This window comes from Rhinopithecus roxellana, chromosome 8 (assembly GCF_007565055.1).
Source record: "Rhinopithecus roxellana isolate Shanxi Qingling chromosome 8, ASM756505v1, whole genome shotgun sequence".
In the NCBI taxonomy this organism is placed as follows: Eukaryota; Metazoa; Chordata; class Mammalia; order Primates; family Cercopithecidae; genus Rhinopithecus; species Rhinopithecus roxellana.
The window spans coordinates 44019057-44041836 of record NC_044556.1 but is presented as its reverse complement, the minus strand read 5'-3'; the positions used below and the strand labels follow the sequence as shown (position 1 = coordinate 44041836).

The 22780-nt window shown below is 46.5% G+C and overlaps 2 protein-coding genes and 1 pseudogene across 2 annotated transcripts; all 3 read left to right on the top strand.

Moving 5' to 3' along the window:
* Positions 1-584: 584 nt before the first annotated feature.
* LELP1 (late cornified envelope like proline rich 1) lies at positions 585-2245 on the top strand. Its single transcript, XM_010381153.2, has 2 exons — positions 585-686; positions 1830-2245. Exon 2 carries the CDS (start codon positions 1851-1853, stop codon positions 2133-2135), a length of 285 nt encoding a protein of 94 aa, XP_010379455.1. The 5' UTR covers positions 585-686; positions 1830-1850; the 3' UTR covers positions 2136-2245.
* An 11626-nt stretch (positions 2246-13871) lies between these two features.
* PRR9 (proline rich 9) lies at positions 13872-15595 on the top strand. The gene is made up of 2 exons (XM_010381152.1): positions 13872-13907; positions 14410-15595. The coding sequence occupies exon 2, from the start codon at positions 14430-14432 to the stop codon at positions 14778-14780; it is 351 nt and encodes a 116-aa protein (XP_010379454.1). The 5' UTR covers positions 13872-13907; positions 14410-14429; the 3' UTR covers positions 14781-15595.
* Positions 15596-21373: 5778 nt separating this feature from the next.
* On the top strand, positions 21374-22321 carry LOC104676362 (annotated as a pseudogene).
* The last annotated feature ends 459 nt before the right edge of the window (positions 22322-22780 follow it).

Below are 22780 nucleotides of genomic sequence, written 5' to 3'. Positions count from 1 at the left end.
AGCCTCCCATTGCCACTCCTGAAACACCCCAATTCCAATCACAAAGATCCTGGTCAGGCCTTTAAAAAAGGTAAGGAAGGAATTCTGAGAGGCAAACCTTTTTGCCCTAAGGCAGGATCTGGGGCTAACCCAATTGTGTGGAGTGATAAGAAGAGGTTTCAGAATCTCACATTAGAAAAATAAAGAAAAGAAGAATGTCGAAATGGCTGTGATCAATTCAGGGTTGTTATCCTAGAAAGGTGGGAAAGGGGCAGGTTCAGAGGAATTAAACTTTGGGGGTGGAAGAGGAGCTAGAGACCATGTGTTAACAGTGGGCCAGCTTTTCTGCTCCTAGCAACAACGAGCCTCCCATCCTCAGAGCCTAGGACCCTTCACTGTAGCCTCATTTTACTGGCCTGAATGTTGAGGGGTCTAGGGAGGGGTGGGACAGCCAAGCGGGGGATGGTTCATCATGCCTCTATTCTGGTGTCCAGGGCTTGAGTTGTGCTGGGAGCTATGGAGTCACACAACAATCACCCCTCGATGATGCTGCAATGACCTCATAAGTGGAGGTCCTTGCCCCTGGCCCCGCCCCCAGCTTCCTCAGAGCTGGGCAGAGGAACCAGAGGGAAAATCCACCTTCCCCAGCACAGCCGTAACATCCACCTCACTCAACTGCTTGTCAAGTTCACCACCAACACAGAGGGGTAAGTTGCATTTGGACACGTGGAAGTGGCCACTCTTTGGCCTCTTCTTTCCTGGGAGTGACCTGAAGTACCCCACGCACTGAGCAGGGTTGGGAAAGTCATGTTTGAATGAAAGTTTCCTGTTAGTTTCAGTGGTAAGAATTGGTGTGTGCTTCACCTTGGAATAGGATCTCAACAATGTTAGAGTTCAGCTTAATAATATGCCCCCCAGAGAGCTATCCTGATTTTAAAACAAAATTTAAAATGTTATTTTTATATTGCTAAAAGAAATCAAAGAAATATAACCAATTAGATCCAACTTGAAGTATTGTGAGGGACTGAAAATCCCTGTCCATATCTAGGAGTTAAACTGTCCATATAGAAATGCCTAGCTCAGGGCAAAACTCAACAGGGGAGAAAAGGAATTCCCTTCAGAAAATCATATTTTGTGGCTCTGTCGTTCAGATTTTCAGATAAATTGGAATTTCATGGTTCATCTCCTGATTTCTTCCCTTACCCTATTATTTATCAGAACCTGGATGGAGGCAAAGGAGTGGGCAGTTCTAGAGTAGCCCACGGGAATCCACTCATGGCAGGGATTAAATTGCTTTTCCTCCCATGGCCTCGAGTAAAGAAAGCAATTCTCAAGGTTTAGGGGACGTGAGTGGGACACAGGATTGAAAGCAGTATCCTAGGCCCCCAAGTCTGCTCATGTACCTCCCATCTATCTTCGGAGGAACGGGAAGTAGCCTGAGAGGAGTGAAACTTCTATTGCGCCATGAATGCCTTGAGCAATCTGGTCAAACCTAGGGACTCCTTGGAATCATGTTTCTAAATGAACTAAATACAACATTTGGGGTTACAGAGACACCAACTCTACTGAAATACAGTTTCAGTGGGGTGGGGGACGTGGGGGGTCCAAAACCCTAGGTTAAGAACTCCTACAAGAGTCTATGGCACGGAAGCAAGAATAAGTGAAAAGAAAGCAGAGTAAGGGTGGAGAGATTAAGAAATGCATTCTCAAACTCATACAAGGCCCTAAATGAGAAGATGATCTAGAGCCTGAGCTCATCCCAGGGAAGACTTTCTTAAGTAAAAGGATAAGCTGTAAGACGCCTGTAGGAATCCTCTCCCACCTACGACCCATCTCATATTTCTTTGCAGGGCTCAGATAATCAAGAAGCAATGTCGAGTGATGATAAAAGTAAATCAAATGACCCCAAGACTGAGCCCAAGAACTGCGATCCCAAGTGTGAACAAAAGTGTGAGTCCAAATGCCAGCCCAGCTGTTTAAAGAAGCTGCTGCAACGCTGTTCTGAAAAGTGCCCACGGGAAAAGTGTCCAGCACCACCCAAGTGCCCGCCCTGCCCCTCGCCATCCCCTTCATGCTGCCCTCCCAAACCCTGCGCCAAGCCCTGTCCTCCTAAATGCCCTTCTTCCTGCCCACCTCCCTGCCCTCCCCCAGAGTGAGGCACTGTGGGCATTACCCAACCCCACTACCACTGCCACCTCCACCATGTACAACGCTGTGGGTACTGAAGCCATGAACTGACAAGTAAACGTGTTCCTCTGCTGTGCAAGACTTCTCCTGGTGTTTTGGTGGGTTTCGATTTGTTTTGTTTGTTGTTTTACAGCACTAAACCACCAACAAGCAATCCCTGAGAAGTTAGGCTAGAACCCTGCACTCTCAACCACCTCTGAGAACTGACTTTCCCTCTGACCCAACCTGCTGCTTAGAAGCAGGTGCCCACCTCTGAAAGGTGTACCCAGGGAATGCCAGGCCCTGTTACAGCAAAGCCTGAGAGATCCATAAATATGGTTGCAGCTGTGAAAGTGTCCAACCCCGGGAAGCAGAAAGGAGAGGGTATGAGGGAGAAAGAGGAGTAGAACATTGGTGAAAGGTCCAGGAAGGCTCAGGAAAAGGTGTTGTACTACGTTCCTGTTAGTCCTGTTGCATAATGTTTATGCAGAAGGGCTCCCAGTAGAGGCTGCCCGGGTTTAATGAAACTCTATCTCTGCTCCCTAACACCTTGTAACCTTAAGCAAGTTGTTTAACTTCTTTGTGTCTCAGTTTCCTTCTCTTTGCAAAAGGAATGATGATGCTAACAGTACTGCTGTTATGGAGTTGTTGTGAGGCTAAAGAATTAACAAATGCCAGGCCAGGCACGGTAGCTCATGCTTGTAATCCGAGCACTTTGGGAGGCCAACGCAGGTGGATCGCCTGAGGTCAGGAATTCGAGACCAACCTGGCCAATTCACCTGGCCAACATGGTGAAACCCCATCTCTACTAAAAATACCAAAATTAGCTGGGTTTGGAGCACGCCTGTAATCCCAGCTACTTGGGAGGCTGAAGAAGGAAAATCGCTTGAACCCAGGAGGTGGAGGTTGCAGTGAACCGAGATCTCACCACTGCACTCCAGCCTATGTGAGGGAGTGAGACTCCATCTCAAAAAAAAAAAAAGAGTTAACAAATGCCAAGTGCCTGGTTTACAGGGACATAGTAAGTTGGTGAAGGGAGCACCCCACACCCACACCCATCACAGTGTAACACTCATTACGCCTGAACTTAATTGCTTTGTGTAATTCTTCTTAGCCTGTAAATCTCCTGACCACAGGAGTCAGGCTTTGACATCTGTAAGTGTACAGTCAGACATTCTTTAAAAAATAATCAAAAAGGACTTATGGATTATACCACTATCTGTTACCTGGCTCTAATACTGAACTATAGTAACGTAACATGTCACTATTGAAAGAATCCCAGTGAAGGGTATATGAAACCTCTATTTTTGCAACACTCTGTGAATCTATAAAATTTCAAAATAAAAACTTAAGTACAAAAAACTAGATATTGTACATCTCTTGGACCTCAATTAGGAATGTATAGGGAAAGTATTCATAGCTGACGTGTTAGTGGAGATTATTTACAAGTAGCTGGAGAGAGTCCATGTCAAACTAGCTTAATACACAAAACAGAATTTATCAGCTCATGCTGAGAAGGGTTTGGGGACAGGGCATAGGATTAAAGGGAGAACTGTAGGAATCAAGACTTCAAGGCCTGGGATCAGGGACCCATTCCACCATCTCAGTCACTCTCATCTCGCCAGCCTCTACAATGCCTCAGAATGTGTCCCATCCTCTCCTAGTGCCCCCCCACCCTCCGCCATTCAGTAAGGTCCTGAGCCAGTTTGCAGACCCAGCTTGTTGACAGATTGGGCACAAGGATATTCCTATTTTCACCAGGAGAGGAACCTGATTGCCTAGAAAGTCACGAGCATGCCCCCATGGCCAAGCAGATGACAGAGCTTTGACACACAGACAGACCAGTTGTGAATTTTTCAGTGCATGCACGTAAGCAGCGATACAGTGAACAGCATTTAAGGATTCCCTGCTATCATTGTAATAGATAACCGAAGAGCCATATCTGGGATGGCTCCCTGTGGAACCGTGACACAAAACTAGCTCTCATCCTTCTGAGCCTGAAGGATGGTTCAGAGAGCAAAGGGTACGGCAAGTACAGAGAGTCCAAAATGTGTCAAAGAAAAAATACCTGGGACCCCACCAGACTGAGGCTGTACAGTCAGCTGGTGACGGAGCAGGCTTTTGAAATACGTGAAGCAGGCAGAGCATTTAAGGCACCAATCCCCCTGTTTTCCAGGTGTGACATGAGGAGACCTTGGGGTCTCAGGGTCTTCTGAGGCACTGAGGTTCCCATACTCTAGATCCCTGCAGAGAGGCACTCACTGGATGCCAGGAGACTCTGAAGGTCTAGTTGAGAGCATTGGAGACTATGGTAACAGGTGGAAACCCCTTCAGCTGTGGTTAACAGGTGGCAAACCCTTCTACCTCACAGGAAGTCAAAAAGGAGAAGGGACAGAAGAAAGGGAGAGAGAGAGAGAATACAACAATAACATGGCATCTTCATCCATGGTCAATAGACCATCCTCTAAATAATAAATCCGAGAACCCAGTGCTAAAAAGTGTGCTACAGATGATGGGAATATAAATAGATAAAAATCCTGTTAGAAAACAATTCAAGGAATGTGGGAATATATATCATCAAAAGCATTAGATGATTCAACTCTTTGGCCCAATGAGTCCACTTCATAGAACCTATCCAAAAAAAAAAAAATTGCAAAATGGTGGTTAGGGGAGCTATATAAATAAAGGTGATTATCACAGCATAACTTAGAAACAATTTAAATATCTAACAAGGTTTGATTAAATAAACTTGAACCTATTATATGATGAAACTCTGTTTTAAGACATTAAATTTAATAATACATTAATACATTTATTACATTAAATTTAATTTTAAAACATTAAAATAAATTTTAATTTAATTTTAATGTATTAATCTATTCAATGTATTAAATTAACTTAATACATTAAAATGAATTAAAGAAAGTAAGGCCTCAATTGAAAATATAACATATAGCCATTATCTTTAACCAAAACCTTCCTTGATAATGTAATAATAATAAAAAAAGGAAATTTGTGGATATCCTCATTATTTTAAGACAGTGGAGTTATGGGTAACTAGTAGTTTATTTCTATTTTCATCCGGATTTTCACGTTTTTGTTTTGTAATGGATTAAAAAAGAAATAATCATGAAATAATCAACAATTTATGAAATAATCATGACTACTTCAGAGACCCCCAAAGTCCTTTATTTTACTCAATGTACAAAAACAGGGAAGGAAGAACGTTTTAGGGAGTATGCACCACATCGAAGGCACCTCGCCATGGATGCCTTCCCTCCAGGGGCAGGATCTCAGTCCCAGGCCTGGGAGAACGGGTCAGGTGGCTGTGCCCTCCTAGGTGGTTCTGTGAACTCTGGGCACAGCCTGAAAGGAGGCCAGCTCTGGGAACATGAAACTATTCGTTGCCAATTTAGGTCTCATTTCTCCCATGTAAATGGAACGAAAGATAGACATCTCTTTTTTTTTTTTTTTTTTTTTTTTTTTTTGAGACAGAGTCTTGCTCTGTCGCCCAGTCTGGAGTGCAGCGGCGCGACCTCAGCTCACTGCAAGCTCCACCTCCCGGGTTCACACCATTCTCCTGCCTCAGCCTCCCGAGTAGCTGGGACTACAGGTACCCGCCACCATGCCTGGCTAATTTTTTGCATTTTTAATAGAGATAGGGTTTCACCGTGTTAGCCAGGATGGTATCGATCTCCTGACCTCGTGATCCACCTGCCTCAGCCTCCCAAAGTGCTAGGATTGCAGGCTTGAGCCACGGCACCCAACCAAGATAGACATCTCTTAATGGCTACTTTCCCAACAAAAAGCTGGATCAAAGGCAATTCTGGGGAGATGGCTGGGACATGATGAGAGTGCCACCTCCCTGCAGAATGCCATAATTACTCCCAGCCCCAGCGGCAGTCACCAGGGTTCTGCCCCAAACAGTAGAGGGCTGTATAAATAAGCAACGCCTGAAGAGTGACATCACAGGCATCTGTGCAGCACCAGGCTCGATGACTCCCAGATAACAAGACAGGCAGGACTGAGACCTCTCCCTTCATGACAAAGCAGTTCTGAGGATCCATTAAGATGGTCACAAAAGGAGCCTCCACCACAGACCCCTTTGCATTGTGCTTTCTTGAGAATCAGGCAGTGTACAGCTAGCTTTCTAAAAGAGCTTCTAAGCCCTCCCAAATCAGGCAACTGGCTGTGAGGTGGGCTGGCACTGTGAGGGCTGGGCACAGAACCTAAGGGTGTCTGACTTTGAAGCTGGAAGGAACCTTAGAGAGCATTTTCCTGCATCCCCCACCTCCACGCATGAATGGCAACTGGGGAGAGGGGAGGAAGTAACCAGTTACCAAACGTCCTATTTTTCCTGTCCTGTTCCCACATGACCAAAGATTGCAGCTCAGCACACGAGCACAGGCACATTCTAGAAGGCTTTATTAGTGTTAAGTCATAACTGCTTCCATGTCACAGGTGTTGATGCCCAGCAAAGAGATCAGTAAAAACACTAAGCCATTTGCCAAACACGTAAAGATTCTAAGATACAAACTGATCGTAAAATGCATACCAGGATATTTTCAGCTATACCTGTCTTCCAAGTGCAGGCAACCTCATGTCTCATCTCGAGAGCTATATGCCCCCTCCCAGGCTCAAAGGAAAGTCTTCTCAGACTAAGGAGTCATAGCTTTTTCCCAGAAATGCACTCATCATCTCTCACCTACACCATTCAACCCTCCTAACTGGCTTTCAAAGTTAACCTTCCTTCAGTCCTTACTCCAGTGGAAACCAGCCAAGGCAGTCTTACTAAAATCAAATTTACACATGATGTCCTTGCTTAAAACCCTTGAGTCTCGCTTTGCCTAGAGGGCAGTTCAAATAACATTCTGTCATGTAAAAACCTTTAGGATCTAGCCCCTGCCTCCTTCTCTAGCCATAGGGCCATTTCTCCATCTCCTTCTAGAACTTTACAGTCCAGTAACAAGTAACTGCTGGCATTTCCTGGCACACAGCGCAGAGTCTCTGGCCTTTGTGACTTTACACTCCCTTCTCTATTGTTTTTCTCTGCCTCCACTGAATCTTCCTCTGAATGATCCACCTGGGCAAATCCTCACCCTTTAAGTCAACTCAGGGATCACCTGCTCCAAGAATCTTCCCCATGTCCCACCCCCAAGCTGGCTAGATGCCCCTCTGTGGTCTCAGAGCTTCCATGCTTTTGTCTCCTTATCACTCCACATTCTGGCCACGTGTTTGTAACCTGACTGTCCCACCAGCCTGCCCTTTGAGAAGGGGCAGCCGGGCACACATCGCAGACATGCAGTAATAACCAATAAGTGGATACTCAGAGGCTGCAGAGCCACTTTCCCAAACAAGAGGGGATTGCTCTGGACTGATCCCCTGTCCACTGTGCTCCTTAACCTCGTGGCATGGAGTCATCCCCAGAACAGGACAGTGGGGAGAGAGGAAGGGGACTCAGCATGAGTGGCCTGGGGCTGAAAGGCAGCCCTGGCCCCTGTCGCATTCCTGCCTTTGGCCACTTTCTCCTTCAGGCACAAGATGCAGATCCTGCCAACCCTCCTCCTGCTTTGCCAGGAAGATGCAGGCTACCTCCATGTGGGTCCCTCACCTTGCGCAGCAGCAAGGAAAGGGAAAGGGCTTGGCATCCCACAGACATGGGCTCCAAGCAAGCACTGCACGAGCCAGCTGTGGAGCCGGGCAAGATGCTTCGCCTCAGTGGGAGAAGGGAGCTCGAGGTCTTCACCTGAGGAATGGGACGAAAAGTCTCACCAAGGGGCAAGGGTGGGGCGATGAAGTGAGATAACTTATGTCAAGCCCCTAGTGTGGGCAACTGCACTTAGGAAGCCAAGATGCCAACAGTACTTTAGTACCTATGTACACACTTGGAGTCACAACCCACCACCTACTGCAGCAAAAGCTTCCTGCTATCTGCTGTGTGAAGCAGTACATTTGAGGGAGAAACAGGGAGCTCCACAAAAGGATGACAAATATCTTTCAAGGCAAGTAGAGTTAGGGGCCACCCCGCCACTCCCAGGTTGGGCCCACAATAGGAGCCAGAAGGAGATGCTTGTATTGCCGAATATCAGAACTGAACGTAGCATTTAAAACATCCTCAGTGTCTACATGAGGAAGCGAAGGTCCAGAGAGAGGAACAACCAAAGTCACAGGATGTTGGTTGTAGAAGGCATCCAGGATTTCTAATCCTGATTTAGGCCAAGGTGCACCAGAACTCAAACTCAAAAGGGAAAATGTTGAAGATGTACAACAAATGTAAGTAACTGGGGAGCATCCTTCCTCCCCACCGTCTGTGTTGGTGGTCTTTGACCTGGAGTCCCCGGACACCCTATAGATGACAGCATGTACATATGAGTATTTCCTATGATCCCAAACTGTGAACAGCCACTGGCTGGTCTGCGTCTTTGTTGTCTTCCAAAAGCTTATAAGGAATCCTCAATACACTGGTCTGCTAAATGTTTTTACGTGGACCATTGCCCAGACCAGACATGACCTGACCATATAACCTTGAACAAGGCCCTTGACACTTTTGTGCCTCAATTTCCTCATCTAAAAAACGCAGTCAATAAATAGTTCTGTGTCTCCTTTTTAAAGCACGTGCTGGGGCTAAAACAAGGAGGTAGAATCAAGTGGCCTCTCAAGTCCAGTCTGGCCCTGAGGGCTTGAGATTTACAGCTCTTTCCTGAATTCGCACCTCCGATTCAGACCCCCTGTGTGGGTGACACAGGAGGAAAGGAAAGGAGAGGGGTGGTAGACATCCCCCCAGGAATTCGCAAGCTGCCCAGTGGCACCCACTCTGCAGGAAACCACATTCTGCACCATTCAGCTCTATCAGAGACATTGTCCTGTAATATGCAGATGAATGGATCAGAGGAGTCTGAGGACTTTTAAGATCTGAACAGAGGAGATGGTTGTTTGATGGGAATGGGAGAAAAAAAAACTGCCTTGCACACACCTGAGACTCTTCTGCTGATCCTGTCTAATTATGCCCTGGCTCCCAATAATGACAGCTCCAGAAGTCTAAAAACTTAAATCTCAGATGTCATTAAATCAGATTAACTCCAATCTTGCTGGAGGGCTGGGGATGATCACAGAAACAGCTTAGTCACCTTATCTTACGATTTGGGATGAGACAATTTTTCCAAAGCTTTCTAATCCACAACCCCAGATACTGGGCCACCAAGATTGATTTTTGAGGACTCAGACCCCAAATACTCCCACATCTAGGAAAAGACAGGTCACCTAAGGTCAATCAGTCAGTGGGTGAGCCACTGCCACATGCAGAAGACAGAAGACTGGGTCTTCCTGTGGGTATATTACCACCTGACCAAGGAAAAAGTGCCCACACACATGTGTCCACACACTACAAAGTTACATAGTTACCCAAGCTAATCATTCATGATCACATTTATAGTATCACAGAATGTCAGAGATGGGATGGACTGAAAGTCTAACTTTCCTATTTTAAAGACGATGAGGCCAGGCCACTTACAGAGCTGAGGAAAACTGTGGTAGGAGGAGTTTTTGAGGCAAGATCAGCAGTTTGGCTTTGGACATGTATTAGATGTTCTATGACACACACGTGGAGAGACAAATGCATGGCAGAATTTGAACCTGTATTAAAGAAAAATGTGTGGTGTCTCACGCCTGTAATCCCAGCACTTTGGGAGGCTGAGGGGGTGAATCATGAGGTCAAGAGATCGACACCAGCCTGAACAACATGGTGAAACGCCATCTCCACTAAAAACACAAAAATTACCTGGGTGTGGTGGCACATGCCTGTAGTCCCAGCTACTCAGGAGGCTAAGACAGGAGAATCGCTTAAACCTGGGAGGCGGAGGTTGCAGTGCCCTGAGATCACATGCCACTGCACACCAGCCTGGCCGACAGACCAAGACTCCGTCTCAAAAAAAAAAAAAAAAAAAAAAAAAAAAAAAAAATTCAAGTCAAAAATCAAGTATTGGAGGGACAGAGCAAAGGACATAGAACAAGAAGAACCAGGGGAATCAAGGAAGGCTTCATGGAGGAGGTGAGTCCTGAACTGATTCAGATTGCACTAATATTCATAAGTAGCTTGATGGCCCTAAGTTTTGAAGCATACATTCTCTAATTTATTCCTCACAAGAAATCTGTGAAATAGTATCTTCCTTTCTCAACAAGAGGAAATTGAGATTATGAGAGGTTAAATCACTTATCCAATATTGCATATACTCTATGTGATAGCCCCAGATGAATGGGATCCTGAGTTCTTTCTCCATATATCTCAGTGGCTCTTTTGTTGTTGTTGTTTTGTTTTGTTTTTTGAGATAGAGTCTCACTCTTTTTGCCCAGGCTGGAGTGCAATGGCACAATCTCAGCTCCCTGCAACCTCCACCTCCTGGGTTCAAGCAATTCTCCTGCCTCAGCCTCCCCATTAGCTGGGATTATAGGCACCTCATTATAGGCGCTCGCCACCATGCCCGGCTAATTTTGTATTTTTAGTAGAGATGGAGTTTCACCATGTTGGCCAGGCTGGTCTCAAATTCCTGACCTCAAGTGACCCACTCGCCTCAGCCTCCCAAAGTGCTGGGATTATACGGGTGAGCCACTGCACCCAGCTCAGTGCCTCTTTATCAAAAGCTAGCCTTTGATTGAGGATGCTGACATGACAAGTAGGAATATATTTAAATGAGGGAATGGCAAATGAGATTTTATTCTTCATCTGAGGCTTCCTTCTTCAAGAGCTCCCAAAAGCCTCCAGCACTGGGAAGGTTGTTAGGTTTCTTCTGCTTCTGTGACAAGTTTCCACAAGTTTAGTGGCTTCAAACAACAAAAGTGAACACTAGGACAGTTCTGGAGCTCAGAGGCTGACACAAGTCTCTCCGGACTGAAATCAGAGTGCCCGCGAAGCTGCACCTCTTCCCAGAGGTCCTACTGGAGAATCTGTTTCCAGACTGTAGAGGCCGCCCTCATTTCTGGCTCGTGGACTCCTTCCATATTCAAAATCAGCAATGGACGGTTAAGCCTTTCTCAAATCACATCACTCTGACAGACTCTTCTTGCTTTTAAGAGCCTTATGCTTATGTTGGCCACACCTGGATAATCAAGGATAATCTCCCTATTTTAAAGTCGTCTGAATAGCAAGTTTGATTTTATTCACTACTTTCAGTCTCTCTTGCCAAGTAACCTAAATTCTAGCAATTAGGTGGCGAACATATTTAGGAGGCCATTATTCTGCCTACAACAGAAGGACTTTTGGTCCAATTTCAGGATTGTTCCACTGTCATGAATCAACTCGATGGCAGGCAGGGCATCCAGTGAGAGGAGTCAAACTCTGGGCTCTACCTAACTGGGCTCACCTCCCCTCCATGAGAACATGCTCTAATCTCTTGCTCTGCACATTTCTATTTAGTCTCCTTGTCCTTGGGCTTAACCAAAGTCACAGACATGTACATGACATGAGAAGGTCATCTCATGCATCCTGTCACAGGAAACTTCCAGAAATCCCAGCTAAGAGGGTCTCTTCCCAGAGTCTCTTGCTCATTCCTTTCCTAAGTTGGCCTTCACCTCTCCTTTCATCTCACTTGTATCTCTGTACTTCAACAGCCTCCCAACAAGGATTCCTTCCTAGAGGCCACCTGGAATGCTCTTGTCCACCCTCCCTGCCTGGGTAATTCCTACTGTCCAATCAAAGCACAGACACCTCCTCCCCCATGAGCCTTCCATAACCTTCCACCCAAAACCAAGGAAGGGGCCTTCTTCTGGAGCATAGCGGCTTACCTCTGGCCATATTCTCCATGAAACTGAGTCATTTTGGAAGGGAAAGGCATTGACATCACATAGGGGCCATGAGTGACTGAAAGAACATATTATTGAACTCAGTGATGGAAAGTTCCTTGTTTTCTAGGACACAGGAGAGTTGCTTTGTCTCTTCAACAGCATTCTAAGAAAAGATGAAAAATGCAAAGAAGAAGAGAATTGAAAGGAGGAGATGAAAAAAGAGGAGAAAAAGAAGGATGAGTCTCCCCACCCTACACCTACTCTCCCAGATGCCCCAAATGACTTTGTCTCTTCAGATATACAGCTGGGTATTCCAAGTCCTTCCACACCCAGGCCTCTGTCTCCTGCCAGGACACCAATGGGGCTCATGGTGATGTCACATTAACCTCTGAGAACCAGTCTCAAAGGTCAAAAATGTCTCCTGGTCTCCCCAGCTTACCTTTTAAAAACTTTTCAGGTATCAAGCGTCCAAAATCTATACAAACATTTGAGAGATTTCTGATTTTAGCCAAATATTTTTCTTAGGAAATGACTTAAACCTACCCCTTCAAGTTAAGAGGTTGACCATAACTTCAAATTAAGGAGAAAGGAAGGGAACATCATCATATTTAAAATTCAACCTCATAAATATGAACTTCAGCAAACAAACACAGAACCACCACTTTATCAAACTGGGGGCTTCTTTCAAAGTAAATCTTTTCCCATTTTCAATTAAATGAGATTTTCCTCTACTTCCAGCTCTCCCACATCCACCTTCTTCATTCCTTCATTAATACATTTACCCCATCAATAATCATTTGTCTTCCATCATCTTCCACTTACTATACCTATGGCATAGTACCTATCCTCTAGGAACTCATAACCCAGGAAAAAATAAGATCTATATATAAATACCTGGAAAATCCTAATTTCAATAGTAAATGTCATATGAATAATACGAACAATAGATACCATGGGAATTCATAGAGAGGTGGATTCATTTCTGGTTTAGAGTAATCAGGAAAGGCTCTCAGAGGGTGGTAGACATGAGTAAAGCTTTGCAGAATGCTTAGGATTTCCACAGGCACAGGGAGAACACACCAGGTAAAAACTAACAGCCCAAACTAGAAAGTAGAGGTAGAGAAAACTGGGTGTGTTTGCTTTGAAACTTTTCCTTTCATCCCCTGACTTTTATTGACCTGAGTTCTAAGAAAACGTTTTCCAGTAGGCAAAGAGACAAGTTAACTTTGTTCCAGCCTGTTCTTCTGGTCACTATGAAAATTCTGTGAGTAACTCCACATTCAGAAGGGTGTCATAAATCAAGGTTGAGAAGATGAAGATTGTCTGCCTTCTCCTTCCTCTCTTTTCCCCTTCACTCCACTTCACAACCCAAGAGTAACAAATGAATCCCAATTTCCGTCAAGACCACCATGCAGGAAAATCACTCTCTTCAGCAGGCTGAAAGCCTTTTGTTCTCTTGGAACCACAGGGCAAGCCTTCGTCTTTGCGTCTGAAGAATGACTTTCTAGGCTTGATGAAGAAGTGTCTGCAACAGGCCATGTAAGCCCTTGACCCAGAGAGGCCCCAGGCCTTAGGCATAAAGTCTTCCCATTGGTGAAGATGAGATGAGCAAGGTGGATCTTATCTCTCACCACATCCTGTACCACTTTGGGCAGACAAGGAATCCTGGTTGAACAGACTGAGATAACACTTTATGAACATTCTTTTCCTGCTGCCTTTGATGAGAGAGATCTGAGGGAAGGCCCTCCCTGCTGAGGTCTGATGAGGACCCACAGGCCAAAATGTAGTCTGATTAACAGGCATCCCAAGCAGTGACTCAAACCATCGGCGATTTCAGAGGAAGCTTGTTATGGTGACTCCACAATTAGTACCGCAGCCCGTGTGGCCAGTGAGTCCCGCGGGAGGCTGGACTAAGCACGATATAAAAGTCCCACCTTGCTGGGCTTCACAGTCCACAGCCTTTGTTGAGTCTTGTTGAAAATCAGGTAAGTGGGGCATCTGTGCCCTCTCTCTTCCTGTTACTCTGTCTTTAGGCGGCCACTGTTCTGTTCCTCCTCTGGACTGTACTTTCTGATTTTTTAAGTGGTTTCCCATTTCTTGGGCCTCACAAACTATCCTGTATATTCTATCCAGACTAGAATTTGTCTATCTAGTCTCTTGCACCTGATTTTCGAAAGGATTTGTAGACTAGAAAAGAAGGGAAAAAAAAAAAACCTGCAGCAGGACTGAGGTTTGGAGCTATGGATGTCTAGACAGAGGCCATGAGAGTACTCCCACCTTGGAGACAGGTGCCACGGGGAGCTGCGGCCAGGATAGAAAAGAGAAAGAGATAAAAAGCAGCCAAGAAATTAGTTCTTACTTCCACTCCTCATTCCACTCCATTAGTTCTTCCATCCACTCCTCATTCTTCTTTCTCAACCCTTTATTCCCCAGTTCCCATGCTGATATTTTTAATGCAGATAATTTCAAATCTTGTGTTTTTTTCAGGCTCTGCAAATCACCCTAGGATGTCCTTCAGTGAGCAGCAGTGCAAGCAGCCATGTGTGCCCCCTCCATGCCTCCAAAAGACCCAGGAGCAGTGCCAGGGAAAGGCTGAGGAGGTGTGCCTCTCCACGTGCCAGCACCCCTGCCAAGATAAGTGTCTAGTTCAGGCCCAGGAGGTATGCCTTTCTCAGTGCCAGGAATTAAGTCAAGAAAAATGCCCACAGCAAGGCCAAGATCCATGCCTACCTCCATGCCAAGATCAATGTCCACCTCAGTGTGCAGAGCCATGCCAGGAGCTATTCCAGACAAAATGTGTGGAGGTTTGCCCACAGAAAGTCCAGGAGAAGTGCTCATCCCCTGGCAAGGGGAAGTAGCTGCTCATATGTCTTCTGGGGTCAAGAAGATGGCCAGCAGATGAAACCCTGACCCCAGCCCGTGCTCTGGTGACCTTCCTCTGTGGGTACCTCTGTGTGCAATGTACCTTCTTGCCTCATGGCTTCCTTAGCATTCCAGGACTTGGTCTGTGTCTCTGAAGATGGTTCTTTCTGTATTTCATCATCCTCTGTGAATAAGCATTGTTCTCAGCAGTCTGATGGAAGGTCTCAAATGCAAGAATGGTGTGACTATCAGGGAAGACCACAGAAGCCTAGCACAGCTTCCTTGGTGCAAAAATTCACCCAGCTCTGGGGGTGTAACAGCCAAGGATTACTTCATTCATCTTTCAGAGTTTCAGGCTATCAAATGAGCCACAAAACAAACTGAATTTTGATGGACTTTCCACTTATCACCACCACCACCACCACCACCACCGCCACCACCACAGGTGTTGAGACAAAGCGACTTGCAGTGTTTCAAAAATCAAAAATTGGTTGATTTTGTCCCTGTACATTAAAAAGAACAGGAAATTATTGAACATTGAAATGTTGGTTGTGCTTTTTTAAAATAAGCCAAAACTATGTAAATAACTGAATCCAAACAACCAGAAGGGAAAGATGAGATGGATGTTTGGTGCCCTTGTCAATCTCTGTGCTTCACAGCTGGTCTAATGTGGGCCCTTAGTTCTCACCATGTACGCTCTTTAGAGATGTGAATTGTGTCTGTGTGATGCAGGCTGGTCTGTTCTCCAGCTTCCTTGCCTTCTTCTCCCTGGTGAAGGTAAAATACATAATAAAGCTGATCCTAAGGCTGATATCTGACTTGACGTGTGTTCTCTTTTCTCCGCCATCGAACCCCTCACTGTCCTTGTGATAACTGTCTCCTCCTTTGGTGGGGGAGGGGAGTAATCTGAAACAGGAATAAAATACAGACCTCACAGGTACATAAAACAGCAATTCCAGAAGAGGCCTCCTGAAGGTCACCGAGACCACCCCACCTACAATATATCCTAGATTCACCTACTTGTACACTTCACACATGAGAAAATCCAGCAAGGGGCTAGGACCTGCCCACACTCAAAACCTCAGGTTCAGGTTCTTTCTACTACAGCATCTTTCCTCTCTGATACTTGCTTTCCAAAGGAAAGGGCTGAAATGGAAAGGAGGGGAGATGTGTGGAAGAGGGATCCCAAATCAATTCACGACACCTACAAACATAGCATCTGTGTCAAAGGAGAGAGCGAAGTATGTCTCTGAGATGAATGCAGACTCAAAGACCAAAACTGCCTGCCCTGCCATCTGACCAGGTTTCAGGTAGGCCTAGGGCCTGGGTAACCGGTCTGCTGTCCCCTACCCATGGAGGAAACACAAGCAGTGGCCACTGGGGTTTGTGAATGGGTCGAGAGGGCACTGTACTGACATGAAATAGTCGCAGGCTGCTCCCTCGGCAGTGGCCCGAGCTCTGACCTGAGCCCAAAGGAAGCTATGCCAAGGACCAGCTTCCTGGGGGGGATGTAGCTTCTTACCCATTCTACCGGTCCCCCTCCCTCCTCAAGCCTCATGAGGAGGAGGTGGAGGGCTGAGACAGCCCATCCCTGTAGGGTGTGTGGAACTCTATGTCTCAGTTGTTTGGCTAAACTGAGGGTCACTGAGTCTGTGGGTGACATGGAACAGGCCCTGAACTCCATGCACATTCTCTATGGATATTCTAATAGCAGCCTGGGGGAGTTCCTATGCTGCCCATTGCTTAGGAACTTGTCATAAAGCCGGTAAGTGGTGAAGTCAGGATGCTCACCCAAGTCCCTCTGACTCCAGAAAGGAGCTCTTACTTTTGTAATGAAAGTGCTATGGCATAGAGAAAAGATTTCCGAAAACTGTCTTCTCATTCATTCATTCATTTATCCACCTAAATCATATTCCCTCATCACCTACCAGGTTTCAGTCACTGTGCCAGGTGCTGGAGACACAGTGGTGAAGCAGGCAGTCAGTATCCCTGTGCAGAGCTACGAGCTGTCTCTTCTGCAGGCCACATGCACCAAGGGTACCTTTCTGAAAATCTCCTGGGTGTCTCAAGTCCCTGAACATCTCCAGATGCCTGAATCACAGTTCTCTTGGCTCCTTGCCTAGTTGAAATAGGTTTTCTTATCCATTTTCCAATTTTGGAATAAACCAGCTGTTTCCTAGGGCTAGCAGCTCCCAGAGCTCCATTCTTCGGAGATGCACCAGAGAGGCCTTCCTAGCAGTGAAGCTTCTGTTCAAAAACACTTTTCCAGCTTGGCTCAAGTCCAAGAAACCTCTTTGTTCTCCAGCATCAAAGGCATGCACAGATTGGAGTCCAAGATCAGACACCCAGGCATTAAGAGGAAGCACGGGGCTAATGAACAGGGAGAGTCCAGACTTATCAGAGAGAGGAGAGATCTGCTGATTATGGGGGGGGAGGGGAGGAGGCCTCTACGGTTAGGAAGGGGACAAGTCTGCAGATTGCAGATAGGTGAGCAGACGCCAAGCAGCCAGCAGGCTTTCATCTAGTTCTGTCATAGGGACCTCCACACCTCCTCGTGCTTACAGAGGTCTGCCCCAGCCACTGCCTGGGCCATTGCTGCTGCAGCCTGGTCTCGAAAGACACAGACCAGGTCCACGGCCACAGAGACCACAGGGACAGCTAGGACACAGCATTCAGACTTCCCCAGCTGCCGCTTCTGTGCTGAGCCTTTCAGGAAGTAGGGAGGGATCTTACTAAGGAGATGTTAGGGGTTCTAGTTAACAGTTAACTCAACATGAGACAATAGTGGGTCTGTGGGCCCCACATGCCAAGAGGAAAAAATACAAACTGACAGGAATTCATAGGAGGAGCTGCGGATTCACTCAGTCATTCAAGATATTCCTGAAGAAACTGCTATTCCAAGTCAGGCTCTGGAAACCTGCGACGGCGCCAGGAGGCAGGCAAGCAGAGCAGTGGCCTGAACGACTTTCACATCAGGAAGTGTTGAAAAACATTTAGTCTACAAAAGAAAATACCCGAGGGAGTGGGACAGCTGAACTCAAATATTTTAAGTGCTTTTATGAGGGAGGAGTGAGATTTTTGTGAAGTGCCAAAGAACAAAGTTAGGACCCATGGGCAGAAATCATGAAATTGGGCTCAGTTTAAGAATTTTCTTATAATGAGATCTATTGGACGGCGACAGGAGCTGCCTTTGGATGCATTGTGTCCCATGAACTAGAGGTCTGCAAGCCAGTGGGTGACAACCAGCTCCTCCCAATCCATCAAATACTGTGACTCCTCTAACTCTAACTTATATGTGGAAATGGGACCCAGGGGCAGGGAGCCTCCCACGAAGGGAGATTCAGAAGACCTGACCGCAAGCTCAGGAGACAGGAAGTTTCCCTGGCTTCCAGAACACTCCTGGGAGGCTCTTCAGGGGGCCCAGACTTCTGGGGACCAGCAGAATGTGTGACCATGGCTTGAAACTAAAGGAAAGGAGGAAGACAGGTAAGTGATGGGAAGTGGCTCGCCCAGACTTAGGGTTTTCTTAATGTTTTTGGACCCACAAATGCTTCAGCCCTGAGTAGCACCCTACAGTGATTACTCACTGCTTTCTAATCTCGTTCTTCCCAGCTGGGTTTAGTGTATTTGCTCCCTTTTACAACTCTTTTCTTTACCATCCAGACACCCTTTCTCTTCTGTATCAAAGTGATCTGCCTGTTCTTCTGCCTGACAACCCATCACAGATTCCTTTCTGCCTGCACCTCCCTCTCTCCCACCCAGGGCTCTCCCCTGTTTGCCTCAGCCAAACCAGGGGTTTCAACCTGACCTCCAGGAAGCCCTCCATGGTTTTAGCCTAGCTCCTAAGTATTGCAGCTTGGGCTCTGCGCTGCAGTGGCCCCGGGGGTCTGCAGTCCTCTACCAGCTGCCTGTATGTGAATGACACACGTCTCCTCTTGGCATGAGAGCCCAGATGACAGCTCCTGGGGCTGGCTGTGTTCTTGCCTGACTTCACAGGGCCCATCACACTGAGGTCTGAGACACCCTCACGGCCGGCCACCAGCATGCCCCCTGAGCAGAGACAGAGGAGGGTGCTGGCCTCCACACCACCTGGACAATTCCTTTCATTGATAGGGTAACCAGTTCATCTTGATTTGCCAGGAATTGTCCCAATTTTAGCATCGAAAGTTCTGAATCCCGGGAACTCCCTCAGTCCCCGACAAACTGGGATGGTTGGTTGCCTTGAGTACCTGTGTGTATAAGACATGATGCCTTCTTCCAGGTAGGGAAGCACAGAGAAAAAGTAGACGAGGCCCTCCATGCTGGAGAAACTTATAGCCCAAGGGATTTTTCTGGAAAACTGTAAACCCAGGAAGCCTAGTTCCCACTGCCTGCCCCCTCCATAGCCACCTTCTCCATGAGCAGGAGTAGGGGCAGCAGGGGCTGGTGAGGGGTGATCAAATACTAGATCAATGAGCAGGTCCCCAGCCTAGGCCTGTTTAAGCATGAACTGGCAGGTCTTGACCAGGAGAAGTGGTATCATGGGGGCCACCACCACCATTCCTGCTCCTGTCAATAACCCCATGGACAGCAGATCTGGACTTGTCCACTCCTGCTCTCTTCTCCCACAGACACCTGCCTCACATCTGAAAATCGTTGAAAGAAAAGAGGTGGTCAGCTGGCAGGGCCTTCTCAACTCAACCTTCCTCATCACCCGGTTCCCCAGTCAGTCTCAAAACCAGTCCTTCCTCCTTCAGAAGCCACTGGGGACCCAACAGCACCACCTGCTGGCCATAGAGGCAGTTGGCCTTCTGCTAATCACACCCAGTCTGGCGAGTTGGAGATGGCCGCACACACTGGGGCCCAGTCAATGCTCCGTGTGGAGAAGACAAGAGGACAGAGATGCAGCATCTAACAGAGTCAGGGGAAGGCTATATGTGCAAGACAGAGTTACACTACTTATAGGGTGGGAGCAACACGAATAATGGTTCAGGACATAGGATCAAGAATCAGACTTCTGGAATTCAAATCTAAACTCCACCACTTCTATTGTTTCCTTAAAGCAAATTTCTCCTGTGTGAGAGTATGTGACACAGAATCTCCTATGTGCCAAGCCCTGGAGTGACAGCAGCGAACCAGATACACAGAATCCCTGCCTCCCAGAGCTCATATGAGGAGGAAGACAGACAAAAAGCAACTCAGCAAAAGGCATAAATAAGAAAGTGAAAATGAAGAAAATGAAACAAAGTGATGGCGAGTGTCCAGGGAAGAGGGATGCTCTTTAGCTCTGGTAGCGTGGAAAGGCTGATCTGAGATGGGGATGTCTGAGTAGCAACATGAACGATAGGAAGGAACCATCCATGTGGGATCAGGTGTGAGCATTAGCGCAAAGAGAGCAGCAGGTGCAGGGAGTTCTGCAGGTCAGACTGCCTCTGGAGCCTCAGACTCAGACACTGCATTTGAAGGTAGACACGGGCCAACCTTTAGTTCATCCAAATGAACATGAGCAAAAGGGCGAGGTCTCTGGGCACCTTGTCACATGAGCTGTGGCTGAAGGAAGGTGGCGTTTCATCTAGAGGTGACTTAGGGACACACAGTGGCTGTCTTCAGGCCTTTCAAATGTCAAAGAGAGAGGCTGTGGATTTATTATTCGTGATCCCAAGGAGAATAGCATGGATCGGTGAGTTCTGGGCACAGAAAAGCGGATTCTGCTCATATCAGGAATAAAATGGCCTAGCAAATGAAATGAGCCACTCATGAAGTAGTGATCCCACTCTCCATGAAATATGCAAGCAGAGGGCAAATAAGTAGCTGAGATTATAGGAAGTGTGGATGCAATTTTTTTCATCAATAATTATCACCTACTCTTGCACTTGAATTGCTTATAGGTTACCACAAGATTTTGCTTCTCTCTGAATGCAGTAAAATAGCCTTAGTCAGCCAGTCACTGGAGGGACGTCTGCCCCAAGGTTGGGGAACATCACAGCAGGGCAGGAGAAAACTGGCTGTTGGGTACAGAACACGCTTCTTGTCAAACCCAGAGCAGATTCTGGCAAAGACGAAAAGTGGAGGTCCTCACCTCCCTTTCATATGCTCCCCTTTTCTGTCCCAGCACCAGAAGATGGAACTTCCTTTCCTCACAATGGTCTAAGAAACTAGTCTAAGCAATTAGAGAAAGTATCCTCCTCTTCCCAAGTCCTGAAAGTTTTTATGTTGCACACCCTGGTAATAAAAATATTTCAGCTTCACAATAAACATATAAAAACGGTGTTCAACCTCTCATTATTCATCAAAGAAATGCAAATGAAAACTTGAAAGAGATACCACAACATACTGACTGGAGGGGATAAAAGTAAAAGGACAGAATCACAGTGTGGGTGAGGTTGTGGGAGTGCAAACTGGTGCAACCACTATGGAAAACTCTTTGACGGTCATTACTAAAGCAGAATGTATACACAGCCCATGACTGAGCAATTCCTCTCCTAGGCATCTGCCCTGCATACAGTCACCAAAAGTCAAATATTAGAATGTTCGTTCTAGCTCTCATCAGGCATCCTTGTGAAAGTGACATCACCTTTAAACCCTTCGTGGCAACCCCTGACACACTGCCATGCAGCCCAGGGAAGATAGGGCAACCTGGAAGTCCAACTACTTCCTTCAGATCATCCAATTTTTCAATGATTATCTGAAATGTTTCATTGTAGGAGCAGCAATGTGGGCTCCAAGTAGATGCAGCAGATCCACATGTCCCTCTGAGGGAAGGCTGTGGTGCCAATGGGCAAGAACACCATGATGTGCAAGGCCATCCAAGAGCACCTGGAAAACAACCCAGCTCTGGAAAAACTGTTGCCTCATATCCAGGGAAATGTGGGCTTTGTGTTCACCAAGGAAGACCTCACTGAGATCAGGGACATGCTGCTGGCCAGTAAGGTGCCAGCTGCCGCCCATGCTGGTGCCATTGCCCCATGTGAAGTCACTGTCCCAGGCCAGAACACCGGTCTGGAGCCCAAGAAAACCACCTTTCTCCAAGCTTTAAGCATTACCACTGAAATCACGAGTGACACCACTGAAATCCTGAGTGATGTGCAGCTGATCAAGACTGGTGACAAAGTGGGAGCCAGCGAAGCCACACTGCTGAACATGCTGAACATCTCTCCCTTCCCCCTTGGGCTGATTATCCAGCAGCTGTTCAACAGTAGCAGTATCTACAACCCTGAAGTGTTTGATATCCCATAGGAAACTGCATTCTCGCCTCCTGGAGGGTGTCCGCAATGTTGCCAATGTTTGCCTGCAGATTGGTTACCCAACTGTTGCATCAGTACCTCATTCTACCATCAATGGGTACAAGCAAGTCCTGGCTTTGTCTGTGGAGACTGATTGCACCTTCCTACTTGCTGAAAAGGTCAAGGCCTTCTTGGCTGATCCATCTGCCTTTGTGGCTGCTGCCCCTGGGGCCACTGCCACTACTGCTGCTTCTGCTGCAGCTCCAGCCAAGGCTGAAGCCAAGGAAGGGTTGGAGGAGTTGGACGAGAATATGAGATGTGGCCTATTTGAGTAATCACCAAAAGGCAACCAACTCAGCCAGGTTTATTTTCAAAACAAAGAAATAAAGGCTTACTTCTTTCAAAAAAATATTATTCTAGTGTTATTCATAATATCCAAGTATCAGAAAGATACAAATACACATCAATGAATAAAAAAACAGTGGTATAGTCACACAGTGGAATTCCATACAGCAATGTGTACAAATGATCTACAGCTACACACAGCAATATGGATGAATCTCACAAACATAAAGCAAGTGGCCAAACAAAAAGACACATAAAAAAGCTTTAGGATGAAACATATGAAATTGCCATTTATGGAGGTCAAAAACTGTTCATAGGGTTCAACATAAAACACTCTGCATAGTTCCATTTATATCATTTGTCACAGGGTTCAACATCAAACATTCTGCATAGTTCCATTTATATCATTTATCATAGGGTTCAACATAAAACACTCTGCATAGTTCCAT